At 37.3% G+C, this 18540-nt stretch overlaps 1 protein-coding gene across 1 annotated transcript in view; it reads left to right on the forward strand.

Annotated features, from left to right (window-relative positions):
• LOC117530054 (lipoxygenase homology domain-containing protein 1-like) overlaps positions 1-18540 on the forward strand; it is a 138566-nt gene that overhangs the window by 16631 nt on the left and 103395 nt on the right. The window contains 3 exon segments of the mRNA XM_034192988.1: positions 812-926; positions 12154-12234; positions 14575-14759. Of these exon segments, the coding sequence (XP_034048879.1) occupies positions 812-926; positions 12154-12234; positions 14575-14759 (381 nt within the window).

An 18540-nucleotide genomic window follows, 5' to 3' on the forward strand; every position in this document is an offset into this window, starting at 1 on the left:
TTCCTGCGCTTAAGTCCATTGTGTTTGCCTCCTTACTGCTAGTCCGTTGTATTTCACTGTCTTCGTCCCAGCGCTGTTTTTGTCCTTGCCTGATTGCCAGCCTGTGTTAGACCCTGCCTCGTTTCTTGGACCTTGCCTTTGTCGTACCCTCTGATCTCTTTGATGCCGTGTTTTTGCGAACTTTGCTTGTTGTATGACCACACCCCCAGCCTGTCGATCATCTGTACCTCTGCCGCGCCAACTGCCTATCCGTGTATCGTACCTTAATCTGCAATTCTTTGGATAAAGCCTATTTACTCCTACACCTGTGTCCATGAGTCCAGCATTTGTGTCCAGCCACCTAGTGCCAGAAAGCTTGACACATAACTGAATATCAACGTATGATCATGTCAATAATAACAATAAAAACATATTACTATTAATTAATTATGAATTGACAGAACATGTCAAGATGGTGGAAAATGTTTGAAAATTTTTAAATTTGTTGTGATGTGTCATGGACCATTCCAGCCCATGACAACCCACCACATCGTGCTTACAGTTCGGTGTACATTGTATAAAACATCATGAAAGTGGAAATCCAGGTTTCCACACACTGCACTAGATACGAAGGTGAGACAAGTGCTGTAGTTTCACCTTCCGTGCCCATACTTACCTGCGGAGTCTGGGATCGAACTGTTGACATACAGGCAGACACTCCAATCTTGCGTTCATGAGCAGGTAGGAAATACACATAAAATAAAATTGTGTGTTTTACAATTATGACTGAAAAAACATTGCATATGTTTTTCTTGTTTTATCTTTCTTTCAGTTTATGAGGTGGTTGTTGTCACAGGTGATGTTAAGGGGGCGGGGACAGATGCTAATGTGTTTGTTACCCTTTTTGGAGACTTTGGTGTCACCCCGAAGGTTCACCTGGCAAGCAAGTGAGTTCAAAAGTTCATTGTTAATAAACAACTGGAATATATATAATTTTTAAAATTATGTATGTTTACTTGAAAGACTTTGTTGACTTGTTCCCCCTTAATAACACTGCAGCTATATAAAGTTCATTATAAAGCTGTTACAATGTAAAAGCTGATATAATTTTTTCCAAACATTTTGAGGCAACTGATTACATCAAACTGTTTAAGCTGATGTAACTCAAATGATCCAATCATCAAAACTTACTTTGCTTGACTATTTTTTAACTGTGATTTTCAATAGTGATATTTTTCATCCTTTGTAATGTGCAAATTATAGCAGATCATAAGTTTGGAGCATAACTAGCAAGTTACGTTCATATACAGTGCAAAAAAAAAACTTTTTTCACATTGTCATTATGGGGTATTGTATGTAGAATTTTGAGGGAAAAAAATAATTTAATCCATTTTTGAAATAAAGCTGTAATATAACCAAATGAGGAAAAAGTGAAGCACTGTGAATACCTTTCGGCATTTAACCTAATGGATTTGAGATCATCAGTTTCCTCAAACTGTTGAAATTGGGCTAATTTATCAGGTTTTATGGTGTACTGAAAGTAGAAATGCATTTTCCTCCCATGTCAGCTTTTAACTGTTAATTTTTTATATTTCCCTTTGGTTTTTCAGCACAGAAAAGAGGTATTTTCTAATCAGTCTGCTAAAGGATGGTTCTGTCCTTGTGTTGGGTTGCATTTTGCGTATCTCTTTGTGAGACAAGATTCCTGTTCAACACAAACCTGATGCCCTCAGAGACCATGAATCCATCTGTTTGCCACACTGACCTGAAACATAAAACTCTTCTGTCAAAGATGACTCGTTGACTCAAAGATGCAGACCATCTTTATATCAGAACTTTGGTTGTGGTGCAGGAATCTCATCTCTACACACAAATTGCCAAACACAGAATATCTGGAGTAAGGAGGAACTATGAGGCATGGCTGGTCTTCTTTTCCATTCAAAGCAAATAAAAGAAGACCACGATGTCATTTCTGTGGTTGATCGAATGACTCTCAGGGCATCTTATCCGCTGCAGGCTCCCTTTATGTCTGCACGCATTGATTGTGAGCTAGTGTTACTTGTTCTGTGTATGGAACAGTGGTGGGCACAGATCAGATAATCAGCTAACAGTCAGTTGGCAAAGCTAACTTTTTCATAAACAGATTAGCTTTTCGGCTAACTTTAAAAGCCGTTAGCGGACCACTTAGCTTCTATCGCTGCACGTTGCCATCGTGGAGAGCAAGCTACGGCAACACCACTTGGACAAACCACATTAGAGTTGTTGGAGGGTCATGAAGATGAAAAATGTCAGTTTAAATGAAAGTGTGTGTTTTGAAGAAACAAAACTATTCGCCCTACTGACGTTTCAAATCCCGCAAAACTTCGGAGAGGTCACCGCGCTGCGAGATCTCAGTAACATTGAGAACTAGACTGAGACGCTCTGATCGGGCTTCACTTTAACCGTTGCACACGGACAACACCATTAACATCGCAACATAAAACTATTTTTATATTGTGCCTAAAACTCTTATGAATATATTCTCTGGGTTTATAGACGTTGTTATTGTGTTTGTTTTATGTAAACATGCGAGAATCACAGTCTGTCTCTCCGTTATTTTCAATGGGAGCTGCTGTGAGCTACAATCGCTTCCTGATCATGTCGTTCTGGGAGAAAGTGACATGTGCTCTTTAACATCTTGATTATTGTCCTTTACAACACTGTTTGTCCTCTTTATTCCAGACTAATATATAATATGTCTGAAATTCCATTTGCGTTTATTAAATTCCACGCAGATTAAAAGTAGCAGACATGGATTATTTGCTGTAATTGTTTTAGCAAGTTTTCAGGGTATCATGCATGCAGTCTCTTATTAATGTGATGAAAAGCATAAAAAAATTACATTTTTGTAGTATAATATTCATTTACAATTGTCGTCATGTGGATTCTCTATGTTGTTTGACTGCCCCAACTCTCTGGCATGCAAGGGATTATGGGATACGTCAATAGGGCGAATTGAGTCATATGTGTAATAATCATCATAAAAGAAAGATACTGACATTAGATCAGATATTTTCCCAAAATAACTCTTGTATGGAAACAATAAAAGTGACTTTTCCAGAAATCTAAAGTTTAGTCAGACTGCAATTGTTTAATGTTTGTTTGGATCCCCATTCTTCCTCGGGTCCAACAGATTTACAAATATAGTAAATCAAAAATAAATTAAAAAAATATATATAACAATAAAAAAATCACATATCAAAACCAAAAACATATCAAATCAAATTAATCATCATCTATACATGGTGAAAGGATTGACTCAGATTACTCCATATACTGATAAATACTGTTTCAGAAGTTCTTTAAAGAAACATTCATTTGCAATAAGTTTGATGTGATCCGGTAGTAAATGTTGTATGGCTGGGGGGCCTGGCTGCCTTTTTGTTTCTGTCTTTTGTTTTTCCTTCCAGGTGGCTTGCATTTGGGACTGAGTGGCTGTGTTGCTGAGGTTATCAGGACCTCACCCTGATCACCTGCGGCTCGTCAGGACTCACAGCTGAGGTGCATCTATATGGATTGGAACATGGTGGCATTTAAGACTGGAGTATACAGTGTGTATTTGCCAGAGACTCGACCTTGTGACCAGACGGGTGAGATCGTCGTCTCGGGAGCCATCTCATCATCAGTGGATGCAGAGAACGTCCAGGGTTTGATGCACGGTCTGTGAAAGAGGAGGGGGTGAGGTCTCACACTCGTCAGCACACTTCCTGAGGTACGTTAGATTTTGTGACTAACATTTATACAGTCAGTAAATGTGGTGTCCCTCACACCTTATTATATTGAGCTGTATGTTAGTCATGTATCAGCTTCCACTGCAGTGGAGTTTTGTGAACTGGATGTTTCCATGCCTGCAGGTTGGGAAGCTGATTAGTAATCAAGCCAGGAAGTGTTTGCTGTTTGTACACCTTTAAGTGTTCTCTCTGTGTGTAGAGTGTGGACTCACATAATGGTTCCTTCTTTCACAGACTCGGTTTGTTGCGGCCACCTGGGGGGTGTCGGCGGGGTCCTTGGGTCCGAACAGCTTCTGGCTCCGGACCGTTAGCGCTGCTGGGAGCGCACCACGCCAGACCGCACTTTCTTTCTGTTATTTTTGTATCACTGTTATGTATTAAATTCAGTTAGCCTTTGTACCGTGCTCTGCTTATTTCATACTGGGTCCTTCAAACGCTGGTCGGTTCTCCGAGCTGCGTCCGACACATAACAGTAAATTCCATTCATGCATACCCCTAAATGAATTGCTCATTACAAAATAAAGTCACAGTAAGTATTCCACACTTGAATACTGTATACTAACCTATACTACTGTATAGGTTTTTTTTAACTTATTATTATTATTATTATTATTATTGACAGCTGATTTGTCAGTGTAACGATATGTTTAAAATGGCAATAAAGCCTCTTTGAATTGAATCAAATATCCAGATACATTTTCAAACTCCTTATTGAATGTAAAAACCAACATATAAACATTGAGCAGGAAACATGTCAGAGGACACAAACCAAACTATAATAATCAAACTTTAGCAATTTGCATACAGATAAAAAAAATAAACAAGTGTTTGCATTAATGCCAAAATGAATTGAAAAAACAAAATCCATAAAGTACACTCACACACACACACACTCATCTTTAACCGCTTAGTCCAATTAAGGGATCGCAGGGGGCTGGAGCCTATCCCAGCAGTCATAGAGTGCGAGGCGAAGTACACCCTGGACAGGATGCCAGTCTGTCGCAGGGCCACATATAGACAAACAAGCACATTCACACCAGCACGCATACCTACGGACAATTTAAAGTGTCCATTCCACCTAACCTGCGTGTCTTTGGATGTGGGAGGAAGCCAGAGCACGCAGAGGGAACCCACACAAACACGGGGAGAACATGCAAACTCCACACAGAAAGGCCACAGGTGGAAATTGAACCCATGACCTCCTCGTTGTGAGGCAACCGTGCTAACCACTAAGCCATCATGCTGAATAAAACATAAATATTTTTATACAGATAAATTACTGCAGATACATTTTTTGCAAGAGCGTTTTATTGGTCTAATGTTGCCTGTCTAAGTGGTGTTGTCGTACAACGTCTGCTGCAAATCATGTAGTGCTGGAAATCAGCCAGTGCCAGCTTACACTAAATTTGGCTCTGTTAACATTAAGTCAACTCATATTTTTTGAACAAATCTGAACTTTTCCAGTTATACTATCATTTGGTAAACAAAAGTAACACCTTGCACAGGGGCACAAGCAGGAGGTCAAGCCAGAGTAAATGCATTAGTCAGATTATTAAAATGATTTTTCATGTGCATTTTTATTTCTTAATATTTCTTATTTGTGCAATATTTTATGTACTATGAATAAACTGTAGCTTAATGCAAACAACTGTTTCATTTCCTTTGTTCATTTAATTATTTATGGATCTTGATCATGATTTGATCTTGGCATGCTGAACCCTTTTAGGAACCTTGATGTTTATGCTATAGGATATTAAAATTTCAGTTCTTTAGGTCTGTTTTTCAGGATTGTAGAGTAATAAATAAATAAAATCAAATTAAAAACCCCAAAGCTTAAAACCCATTTAATAAAAGTCAGTGGTTAGTGGTCTTCTTGGTTTATTGTTATCACATTTAACTTTTCAGTTAGTGGTTTAGCGGTTATGGAAGCTCACTGTGAGGCTATCTGTGCCCACCACTGGAAATCCCAGTTTATTGTAATCCACAGTGAACAATGTCAACTACACCTTGGTGGTCTTATTCATTCCCTTCAGATAGCATCAGTGTGCCAAGTATTCAGTTTCTCCATGCTGTATCAAGCACCATACATATATCTATGTTAATGTCCCCTTTAATGGACATATAACAAAGAAACAGTGAGAGTAGGAGTTTCACCTTACTCCGATATATATTAGGTCCTGCCTGTATTGTGTAATGATCAATAAAAACTTTACAACATACAGGTACGGGAGGGTTTCTCTGGCTTCAACCATATTTGCCGGATTGAACAATCCAGGCAGATTAAAAAATGCTACTCTTTGGAAATTCAGTGTAATTAAACTGTATTAAAATTGCATGAATTCCAAAGTTTGCATTGGGTTTGTTTGGTTCCCTTCACCTTATGTCCCCGTCATTCTCTTACAGGTGAATTCTACATGCACACAGAGAATGAGGGAGGTGCTTTTATGTGTGTTGTCAATATTAATTACCTGTGATTTGGCATCATCAGTGAGTGAATATTGCAAAGAGGGAAACACAATGAGATGTAGGTCAGGTGTCATCCTTTAATGGAACATAAGTGTCTGATTTGCTATTGTTGGTATAGGTGTGTCTGCTGCTGCTGGCTTGTCTCTGTGAGTCATACATGAGAAGTAGGAGGATGTCATGAAGTGTCTGAACTTCTGATGGCTTCAAATTGAACGCCTGACATGAAACAACTGGATCAATCAGGAGATCACCATTAAAAATGACTTACTGGGTTTTGCATCCAAACCCTTTATTTAACTGTTGCAAAACCTGATTTCTACAAAACCACAAATTTTTAGTTGAGTCCAACAAGCGCTTGACTGGTTAGGTAGTTAGTATGCAAAATGCAAAAAAACAAAACAAAACATTTTTTAATATATTTAGGAGTCTGTGCATATGTTTTCCTATAAACCCCCATTATAAGCTACATTTTTCTCCATTAAAAAGGACTTACTGGGTTTTGCATCTAAACCCTTCATTTAACTGTTGCAAAACCTGATTTCTACAAAACCACAAATTTTTAGTTGAGTCCAACAAGCGCTTGACTCCTTAGGTAGTTAGTATGCAAAATGTAAAAAAAAAAAAAACATTTTTTAATATATTTAGGAGTCTGTGCATATGTTTTCCTATTAAACCCCCATTATAACTACATTTTTCTCCATTAAAAAGGACTTACTGGGTTTTGCATCTAAACCCTTCATTTAACTGTTGCAAAACCTGATTTCTACAAAACCACAAATTTTTAGTTGAGTCCAACAAGCGCTTGACTGCTTAGGTAGTTAGTATGCAAAATGTTAAAAAAACAAACAAACATTTTTTAATATATTTAGGAGTCTGTGCATATGTTTTCCTATAAACCCCCATTATAAACTACATTTTTCTCCATTAAAAAGGACTTACTGGGTTTTGCATCTAAACCCTTCATTTAACTGTTGCAAAACCTGATTTCTACAAAACCACAATTTTTTAGTTGAGTCCAACAAGCCCTTGACTAATTAGGTAGTTAGTATGCAAAATGTTTAAAAAAAAAAAAAAAAATTAATATATTTAGGAGTCTGTGCATATGTTTTCCTATAAACCCCCATTATAAACTACATTTTTCTCCATTAAAAAGGACTTACTGGGTTTTGCATCCAAACCCTTCATTTAACTGTTGCAAAACCTGATTTCTACAAAACCACAAATTTTTAGTTGAGTCCAACAAGTGCTTGACTCCTTAGGTAGTTAGTATGCAAAATGTAAAAAAAAAAAAAAAAAAAACATTTTTTAATATATTTAGGAGTCTGTGCATATGTTTTCCTATAAACCCCCATTATAAACTACATTTTTCTCCATTAAAAAGGACTTACTGGGTTTTGCATCTAAACCCTTCATTTAACTGTTGCAAAACCTGATTTCTACAAAACCACAAATTTTTAGTTGAGTCCAACAAGCGCTTGACTCCTTAGGTAGTTAGTATGCAAAATGTTTAAAAAAAAACAACATTTTTTAATATATTTAGGAGTCTGTGCATATGTTTTCCTATAAACCCCCATTATAAACTACATTTTTCTCCATTAAAAAGGACTTACTGGGTTGTGCATCCAAACCCTTCATTTAACTGTTGCAAAACCTGATTTCTACAAAACCACAAATTTTTAGTTGAGTCCAACAAGTGCTTGACTCCTTAGGTAGTTAGTATGCAAAATGTAAAAAAAAAAACAAAAAAACATTTTTTAATATATTTAGGAGTCTGTGCATATGTTTTCCTATAAACCCCCATTATAAACTACATTTTTCTCCATTAAAAAGGACTTACTGGGTTTTGCATCTAAACCCTTCATTTAACTGTTGCAAAACCTGATTTCTACAAAACCACAAATTTTTAGTTGAGTCCAACAAGCGCTTGACTGCTTAGGTAGTTAGTATGCAAAATGTAAAAAAAAAAAAACATTTTTTAATATATTTAGGAGTCTGTGCATATGTTTTCCTATAAACCCCCATTATAAACTACATTTTTCTCCATTAAAAAGGACTTACTGGGTTTTGCATCTAAACCCTTCATTTAACTGTTGCAAAACCTGATTTCTACAAAACCACAAATTTTTAGTTGAGTCCAACAAGCGCTTGACTGCTTAGGTAGTTAGTATGCAAAATGTTAAAAAAACAAACAAACATTTTTTAATATATTTAGGAGTCTGTGCATATGTTTTCCTATAAACCCCCATTATAAACTACATTTTTCTCCATTAAAAAGGACTTACTGGGTTTTGCATCTAAACCCTTCATTTAACTGTTGCAAAACCTGATTTCTACAAAACCACAAATTTTAGTTGAGTCCAACAAGCCCTTGACTAATTAGGTAGTTAGTATGCAAAATGTTAAAAAAAAAAAAAAAAAAAATTAATATATTTAGGAGTCTGTGCATATGTTTTCCTATAAACCCCCATTATAAACTACATTTTTCTCCATTAAAAAGGACTTACTGGGTTTTGCATCTAAACCCTTCATTTAACTGTTGCAAAACCTGATTTCTACAAAACCACAAATTTTTAGTTGAGTCCAACAAGCGCTTGACTCCTTAGGTAGTTAGTATGCAAAATGTTTTAAAAAAAAAAAACATTTTTTAATATATTTAGGAGTCTGTGCATATGTTTTCCTATAAACCCCCCATTATAAACTACATTTTTCTCCATTAAAAAGGACTTACTGGGTTTTGCATCCAAACCCTTCATTTAACTGTTGCAAAACCTGATTTCTACAAAACCACAAATTTTTAGTTGAGTCCAACAAGCGCTTGACTGCTTAGATAGTTAGTATGCAAAATGTAAAAAAAAAAAAACATTTTTTAATATATTTAGGAGTCTGTGCATATGTTTTCCTATAAACCCCCATTATAAACTACATTTTTCTCCATTAAAAAGGACTTACTGGGTTTTGCATCTAAACCCTTCATTTAACTGTTGCAAAACCTGATTTCTACAAAACCACAAATTTTTAGTTGAGTCCAACAAGCGCTTGACTGCTTAGGTAGTTAGTATGCAAAATGTTAAAAAAAAAAAACATTTTTTAATATATTAGGAGTCTGTGCATATGTTTTCCTATAAACCCCCATTATAAACTACATTTTTCTCCATTAAAAAGGACTTACTGGGTTTTGCATCTAAACCCTTCATTTAACTGTTGCAAAACCTGATTTCTACAAAACCACAAATTTTTAGTTGAGTCCAACAAGCGCTTGACTAATTAGGTAGTTAGTATGCAAAATGTAAAAAAAAAAAAAAAAAACATTTTTTAATATATTTAGGAGTCTGTGCATATGTTTTCCTATAAACCCCCATTATAAACTACATTTTTCTCCATTAAAAGGACTTACTGGGTTTTGCATCTAAACCCTTCATTTAACTGTTGCAAAACCTGATTTCTACAAAACCACAAATTTTTAGTTGAGTCCAACAAGCGCTTGACTCCTTAAATAGTTAGTATGCAAAATGTTAAAAAAAAAACATTTTTTAATATATTTAGGAGTCTGTGCATATGTTTTCCTATAAACCCCATTATAAACTACATTTTTCTCCATTAAAAAGGACTTACTGGGTTTTGCATCTAAACCCTTCATTTAACTGTTGCAAAACCTGATTTCTACAAAACCACAAATTTTTAGTTGAGTCCAACAAGCGCTTGACTAATTAGGTAGTTAGTATGCAAAATGTAAAAAAAAAAAAAAAAACATTTTTTAATATATTTAGGAGTCTGTGCATATGTTTTCCTATAAACCCCCATTATAAACTACATTTTTCTCCATTAAAAACGACTTACTGGGTTTTGTCATCTAAACCCTTCATTTAACTGTTGCAAAACCTGATTTCTACAAAACCACAAATTTTTAGTTGAGTCCAACAAGCGCTTGACTAATTAGGTAGTTAGTATGCAAAATGTAAAAAAAAAAAAAAACATTTTTTAATATATTTAGGAGTCTGTGCATATGTTTTCCTATAAACCCCCATTATAAACTACATTTTTCTCCATTAAAAAGGACTTACTGGGTTTTGCATCTAAACCCTTCATTTAACTGTTGCAAAACCTGATTTCTACAAAACCACAAATTTTTAGTTGAGTCCAACAGGCGCTTGACTGCTTAGGTAGTTAGTATGCAAAATGTTAAAAAAAAACAAAACATTTTTTAATATATTTAGGAGTCTGTGCATATGTTTTCCTATAAACCCCCATTATAAACTACATTTTTCTCCATTAAAACGACTTACTGGGTTTTGCATCTAAACCCTTCATTTAACTGTTGCAAAACCTGATTTCTACAAAACCACAATTTTTAGTTGAGTCCAACAAGCGCTTGACTAATTAGGTAGTTAGTATGCAAAATGTAAAAAAAAAAAAAAAACATTTTTTAATATATTTAGGAGTCTGTGCATATGTTTTCCTATAAACCCCCATTATAAACTACATTTTTCTCCATTAAAAAGGACTTACTGGGTTTTGCATCTAAACCCTTCATTTAACTGTTGCAAAACCTGATTTCTACAAAACCACAAATTTTTAGTTGAGTCCAACAGGCGCTTGACTGCTTAGGTAGTTAGTATGCAAAATGTTAAAAAAAAAAAAAAACATTTTTTAATATATTTAGGAGTCTGTGCATATGTTTTCCTATAAACCCCCATTATAAACTACATTTTTCTCCATTAAAAAGGACTTACTGGGTTTTGCATCTAAACCCTTCATTTAACTGTTGCAAAACCTGATTTCTACAAAACCACAAATTTTTAGTTGAGTCCAACAAGCGCTTGACTGCTTAGGTAGTTAGTATGCAAAATGTTAAAAAAAAAAAAACATTTTTTAATATATTTAGGAGTCTGTGCATATGTTTTCCTATAAACCCCCATTATAAACTACATTTTTCTCCATTAAAAAGGACTTACTGGGTTTGCATCTAAACCCTTCATTTAACTGTTGCAAAACCTGATTTCTACAAAACCACAAATTTTTAGTTGAGTCCAACAAGCGCTTGACTGCTTAGGTAGTTAGTATGCAAAATGTTAAAAAAAAACAAAAACAAAACATTTTTTAATATATTTAGGAGTCTGTGCATATGTTTTCCTATAAACCCCCATTATAAACTACATTTTTCTCCATTAAAAAGGACTTACTGGGTTTTGCATCTAAACCCTTCATTTAACTGTTGCAAAACCTGATTTCTACAAAACCACAAATTTTTAGTTGAGTCCAACAAGCGCTTGACTGCTTAGGTAGTTAGTATGCAAAAATCCATAAGCCACCATAAAATTCCTGGGTCAAAGTTGTGCTCATTTTTTAACCTCTCTGCTAGAATATGTGGCTGAATGCAGTTAAAAGCAGAAGAAAAATCAATGAATAAAAGACGTACAAAGGTTTTAGCCCCCTCTAAATGTGCAATTACTGTATTCAGTAAAGTGCATAGTGCATCATCAGTTCCCCTACCTGACCTGTATGCAAATTGAAGAGAATCCAAGGTCTAAAAGAGCATTTTTCACAATATTTTCAAATGTCTTCATCACCAAGGAGGTAAGTGCAACAGGCCTATAATCGTTTAGCTGCTTAGGTACACTGATTTTTGGCACAGGAACAATTATTGAGTCTTTCCATAAACTGCTCATTACAAAATGAGCGAGATACTGTATATTGTTGCCAGTGTTATGTAGGTTAAAGGTCTGAAAGAAAGCATATTAAGCTTTGGCTTCAGCGCAGACCTTTTTGTTTAAAAGAAGCATTTTGGTTGCATGTTGTAGGTTGAATTTTGAGTTCTATATTACATTATATTGTTTTATGTTGTTATTATTTGTTTGTATTGTTTTTGTGTATTGACAAAACTAACCTAACTTAACCTTTCGTTTGAATTCTGACTTTTTTTTAACATCTCAATTTCCAGAAGTCGAACCGCATTTGAGAAGAACAAGACAGACGTTTTCCGTATCAAAACATACAACGTGGGACCCTTGAAGAAGCTGAGGTAAAATAAATGTGACTCTAATCCTAGATAGCATACAAACAGATATATAAAACCATTTTCTTCAAACTGCACAAGCCAAGCACAATTCTGTCACACTGATGGAGTATGCAGTCGCACACGGCAGTCATTGGGATTTATACTTCAGTGTGTGTGTGTGTGTGTGTGTGTGTGCAGCAGACACCAGGATGAATCAGCTTAAACACACAAACAGTCTCATTTCCAGCTGTGCTGGCCATCAAAGGATTTTACCCACTGACAGAAAGTCAAGCTCCATCTGTTGTTGGCAGTTGTGTCTTTTTCCACAAGAGTGTAAATTACGTCACATCCAGAAAGAGACCAGGTTGGGATAAGAGACATGGTAGATTGGAATCACTGCACACAAATATGATCATATATACAGACCTAAGAGAAGCCTGACACGAACAGTTTCCAATGAAGCCACATTTAATGATTAATAATCAATCAATCAATCAATCAATCAATCAATCAATCTTTTTATATAGCGCCAAATCACAACAAACAGTTGCCCCAAGGCGCTTTATATTGTAAGGCAAGGCCATACAATAATTATGTAAAACCCCAACGGTCAAAACGACCCCCTGTGAGCAAGCACTTGGCTACAGTGGGAAGGAAAAACTCCCTTTTAACAGGAAGAAACCTCCAGCAGAACCAGGCTCAGGGAGGGGCAGTCTTCTGCTGGGACTGGTTGGGGCTGAGGGAGAGAACCAGGAAAAAGACATGCTGTGGAGGGGAGCAGAGATCAATCACTAATGATTAAATGCAGAGTGGTGCATACAGAGCAAAAAGAGAAAGAAACAGTGCATCATGGGAACCCCCCAGCAGTCTAAGTCTATAGCAGCATAACTAAGGGATGGTTCAGGGTCACCTGATCCAGCCCTAACTATAAGCTTTAGCAAAAAGGAAAGTTTTAAGCCTAATCTTAAAAGTAGAGAGGGTGTCTGTCTCCCTGATCTGAATTGGGAGCTGGTTCCACAGGAGAGGAGCCTGAAAGCTGAAGGCTCTGCCTCCCATTCTACTCTTACAAACCCTAGGAACTACAAGTAAACCTGCAGTCTGAGAGCGAAGCGCTCTATTGGGGTGATATGGTACTACGAGGTCCCTAAGATAATAATATAATAATGCTCAGTAGCCCAATAGAGTGGTTAAAAGCACACACTCTCATGAGCGTTGATGTGTTTTATGACATAATAAATAAATAAAAAAATAAATGCAGGTAGCCTTATACAAAACAATGCTTAAATCTAAAGCTGTAAACTAAATAAAATTGAAGAAATATAATAAATAAAAAAAATAAATGCAGGTAGCCTTATACAAAACAATGCTTAAATCTAAGCTGTAAACTAAATAAAATTGAAGAAATATAATAAATAAAAAAAATAAATGCAGGTAGCCTTATACAAAACAATGCTTAAATCTAAAGCTGTAAACTAAATAAAATTGAAGAAATATAATAAATAAAAAAAATAAATGCAGGTAGCCTTATACAAAACAATGCTTAAATCTAAAGCTGTAAACTAAATAAAATTGAAGAAATATAATAAATAAAAAAATTACATAAATTAAAATATACTACAAAAAGAATGGCTCGCTAAAGTTGCTAAATTAACCCTTTGTTATACATTTGAATTTGGACAATTCAGGAGATGAATATAAGATGAAACGTTTTCAGTTTACTGGGTTACAATAAAAACATATGCATTCTAGGTTTTAGTGATTAATTTGACCAGCTCCTACATGATATTCTTTGACAGGTATCACCTGATTTATCTCAGGACAAACCAAAGTGATGATTCAGTTGTGTTTTATTATAGTGGATATGTGATTATGCAATCTATTGTTTTGTGTTTAATATTTTTATTCAGTTTATATCATAGTGAGATTTATTGTACTTTGCGATTAAATGTCATATTTAAAAAAACAAAGATGATTGATTTTTTTTTTAGCAAATTTGAATATTTCGGCTTTCATTTTAATACAATAAAAACAAAATCAAAAAAGCTGTACTTTTTCATAGGCACTGTACTTTGATGCTTCTTTAGTTGTTATTTTCTTAATTTGTTCCTTTTTAGCACATTATTTTTTTGAATCACAAACAAACTATAATTTTCAGTCTACATCTATTTTGTTATTATTTTGTCTAATGGATATTTCTGATTTGTTTGTATCACAAAACAAAGTCTCTTTAACTGTCGTTTCTTGAGTAGCACAGCAGAAATTTGGAAAAGTTACATGAAGTACTGAATGTTTGTGATTTCACATGTTCTCTTATGATCGCCTGCAGGATGAACTCATGTTACACTGTGACATTTGTCGCCCCAGGATCGAGCATGACAATACAGGGATGAACGCCAGCTGGTTCTTGGACAGGGTTGTGGTGACCGATATGAACCGACCCCATCTGCGCTTCTATTTTGCCTGCAACAACTGGCTCAGTCAAGAGGAGGGTGACAAACTGTTTGTCAGAGACCTGCTGGGCAGCCTGAACCCCATGGACGTCCCAAAATGTAGGTCACACATGGCACAAACACAAACCAGATATGGATCACAAAGTTTAAAATAACAGTTAAATAAAACTTCTAATGCCTTAGGAGAGTGCGTATTGATGAAAACCCTGTATGCACTGCTTTTCACATTGTCAGTAGAAAATTTATCATGATATTGTTACTCTCCTGGCTCTTACTGTAATGATGTCCCTCACAAAGTACAAATTCAAACTATTCTGCACTTTTATTTATTATTTATTTATTTATTCACTGTCACAGTGAAAATCAGGCCTGGATTCTGAAGGACTTCTCTTAGGGCCCCTTCACACATAAGTGCGAATATGTACAACTCAGGGCAACTCACGTCGGAACAGCTCATATGATCGCACCAGGAAACATCGCGCCGACAGGTGGTGCACGCGGGAACACAGTGTGAGCACCAGTGCAATGTGTAACCACATCGTGCAGCTGTTGTGAAAATAGAAAAGTAAATAATGCATGTCACCCACGGGATTCAAACCCGCACTTTCCAAAAGCTGGTTGCCAGTCAGAAACTTTGCCACTGAGCTACAATGACTGTCCTGTGAAAGGTGCAGAAAATGCCTTATATCAGATAAATATGACATGGTCGTATTTAAAAAAAAAACACACACACACACACACACACACCATATAAAAACATTGCATTTCATTGAATCCCTCTTATCAAGCGGGCAACACAAGTATGATCCATCTGTTCCTCTGTAGATGACCCATGGTCACAGATATACAGTCATGAAATGACATGAATGAGAAGCAGTTCGCTCTTCTCATGTCCACATCTGCTGGTGGCATGTCCAGCCGGCCCCGCGTGTGTGTCCTGCACGACACGCGTGACTTCTGGACAGCGCACCGCAGGACTGACACCGCGTCATGTGGAACAGAGCTCACATGGGTGACGTGACAGTCAGATCACCCTCTGCATGTTATGATCTGAAGATCCGTTTCAACCTGGGGGCAGCCTGTCAATGTCCGTGCCGTGTGTGCTCACTCGCTGCAGCCCGTTGCCACAGGGATATATGTTTTTATGTATGTCCATGTAAGGACAGCAAGCAGACACATGCGCGTCACAGTGGACAGTTGTTCGTTCATGTCTGTCCAAACACAGTACATGTTGTCCAGCTGGGATGTCCAGAATGACAGATCTCCACAGCCACATCTGTCAGCAGCCACACCTATCAGTTCAGTGCACACACCAACGTGTCACTGTATCTGTTTGCAAAGCTACACTTGTGGGGCACTTAAAAAATTTTCACATCCACCTTGACTGTGGATGTCTGCAGACTGTTTTCGTGATGATGGTATGAATGGCCACACATTTTCGAAATGCCATGCAAGCAATGTTTGATGTTCGTGTGTGTCACCTGGAATTTGACCAACACTTGCCACGAGAGGGTTCGATGGGCTCTCATTGGGCACACTCTGTCTTTCAGCCACTGGTGTGCACAAACAGTTGTAGCAACAGGTGCACAAGGTGTTGGAAGCAGCTACAATGTTACACATTTTGCATATGATTCCTGCTTCATGTGCACTTTATGCGCAAATCAACCAAATTCACTCTATGTGTGAAGGCGCCCTCACACATGAGGTCCGCAGAGATCTGCTGCAGCGGGTTTGTTCACGCCTGCCTGTCGGCTCGATGTTTTCATGGTTCGCTCATATGATCTGTTCCGCCCTGATTCACCCTGATGTGTACTTATTCATACTATGTGTGAAGGGGGGGCCTTGGGTGATTTGCCCATATGGGCAATTTTCTGGTATCCAAATAACAGTGAAAACCTGAAAAGTCTCACTGAACATAAAACTGCTGCTCAAATAACCAATACTGATGACATGGAGGGCAAATATCACATTACATTGTCACTATTCTCTTTCTAAATGAGCATGACCATCTCTCCTATATACTTATAATACGATACTGGATAAGCATTATCATCACACAGTTGGCATACATATCTCACAAGATCAAATATGTCACTCACTTATCGGTACTGCATAGTCTCCAATATTCAATACGTACAGTTGTCGTCAAAAGTTTTCAGTAACATCTTTGAGTCTGGGGTAATGAGGTGCACAATTTAATTTATTTTGGGAATTCTGAAATCAATACAGGATCAAAATTATATATACATAGTCTCCCTGTAACTCCACACACTTCTTCCAGCAGTGCTTGAGTGCTTCGATTCCCTTGGCATAGAAGCTTTTCATCTTGAGAGTCAAAATAGTCCTCAACGGCATCCATCACCTCATCATTGCTCCGATAGTGCTTCCCAGACGTTTTTTTTTTCAGGTTTGGGAACAGATGAAAGTCCGAGGGTGCCAAGTCAGGGGAGTATGGTGGGTGATCTACCAGTTCAAATCCACACTCGTGGATAGTGGCCATGGCCACTGGTGACTTGTGAGCTGGGGCATTGTCTTGATGGAACAGCACCCCTTTCGTCAGCTTTCCTGCTCGCTTCTTTTTGATAGCCTCGCGTAACTGTCTCAGTAGGTTACAATAGTACTGTCCATTTATGGTTTGTCCCTTTTCAAGATAGTCCACGAACACAATGCCCTTGGCATCCCAGAAAACTGAAACCATGACCTTCCCCGCAGACAAAACGACCTTGGCCTTCTTTGGAGGTGGTGACCTTGGGTGTTTCCACTGCATTCATTGTTTTTTTGTCTCTGGTTCAAAGTGGTCAACCCAACACTCATCCTGGGTAAGAAAACGTTCCATGTAATTGGCTGGATCCTCTTCAAATTGCGCCAAGTTTGCCTTCGACATGACTAGCCTGGTGCGTTTCTGATCAGGCTTCAGAAGACATTGGCACCCACCGAGCTGACACCTTTAACATTCCAAGTTCTTCATGTAGAATGTGTTCAATTCTCTCACGGGATATTCCCACAGCATCTGCTAGCTGATTAATTGTCGATCGTCTGTCGTCCATCACCATTTCATGAACAAGGTCAATGTTTTTCTGGGTTGTGGCTGTTGCAGGCCGCCCAGACCTTGGGTCATCTTCAAGGCTCTCTCTGCCCCTCTTAAATTCAGCTGCCCAATTCTGCACTGTAGATATGGAGGGAGCTTCATCCCCTAATGTAGCAACCATATCCGCATGAATGTCCTTGGGCTTTAACCCCTTGTTATGCAGGTACTTAATCACACCGCGATGCCAGATTTTGTCCATTTTTGCCGTTTCCCTCTACCACGAACTTTCAACCACAAACTACCTCACAACCTGGAAGAAAATAACACAGTTAGTCATCAGAAGAGTTGAACTTAATGCATGCCAAGTTTTATTGAAATGGCATTTCTCCTTCTTGGTGAGCCTTAGAACTTTTCAGCCTACCCTCTATATATATGAGATCGATTGATATTCGGTCTCTTAACAAACCGCTATTGTTTGAATTTTTTTGCATAATTAGTGTTTTTTACATACATACGAGGTCTGTTAGAAAAGTATCAGACCTTTTTATTTTTTGCAAAAACTATATGGATTTGAATCATGTGTGCTTGCATCAGCGAAGCTTGAACCTTCGTGCACATGCATGAGTTTTTGCGCATCGGGACGAAGCCGCAATGGCGTTAGGTCTTCCACCATTCAGAAGATTCAGACGGCTTTCGGTGGCTTTTTAGTCGAGTGAGTATCTGAGAAATTGTGGAGAGCTGGGCATGTCACAACATGTCCCATGAGACTTCCAACACGGACTTGCTTTTGTTCTCCGCCATTGCGGCTTCGTCCCGACGCGCGAATGCCTCCACACATCTTTCATTACAAAA

The sequence above is a fragment of the Thalassophryne amazonica genome, chromosome 17 (assembly GCF_902500255.1).
Source record: "Thalassophryne amazonica chromosome 17, fThaAma1.1, whole genome shotgun sequence".
Lineage (NCBI taxonomy): Eukaryota > Metazoa > Chordata > Actinopteri > Batrachoidiformes > Batrachoididae > Thalassophryne > Thalassophryne amazonica.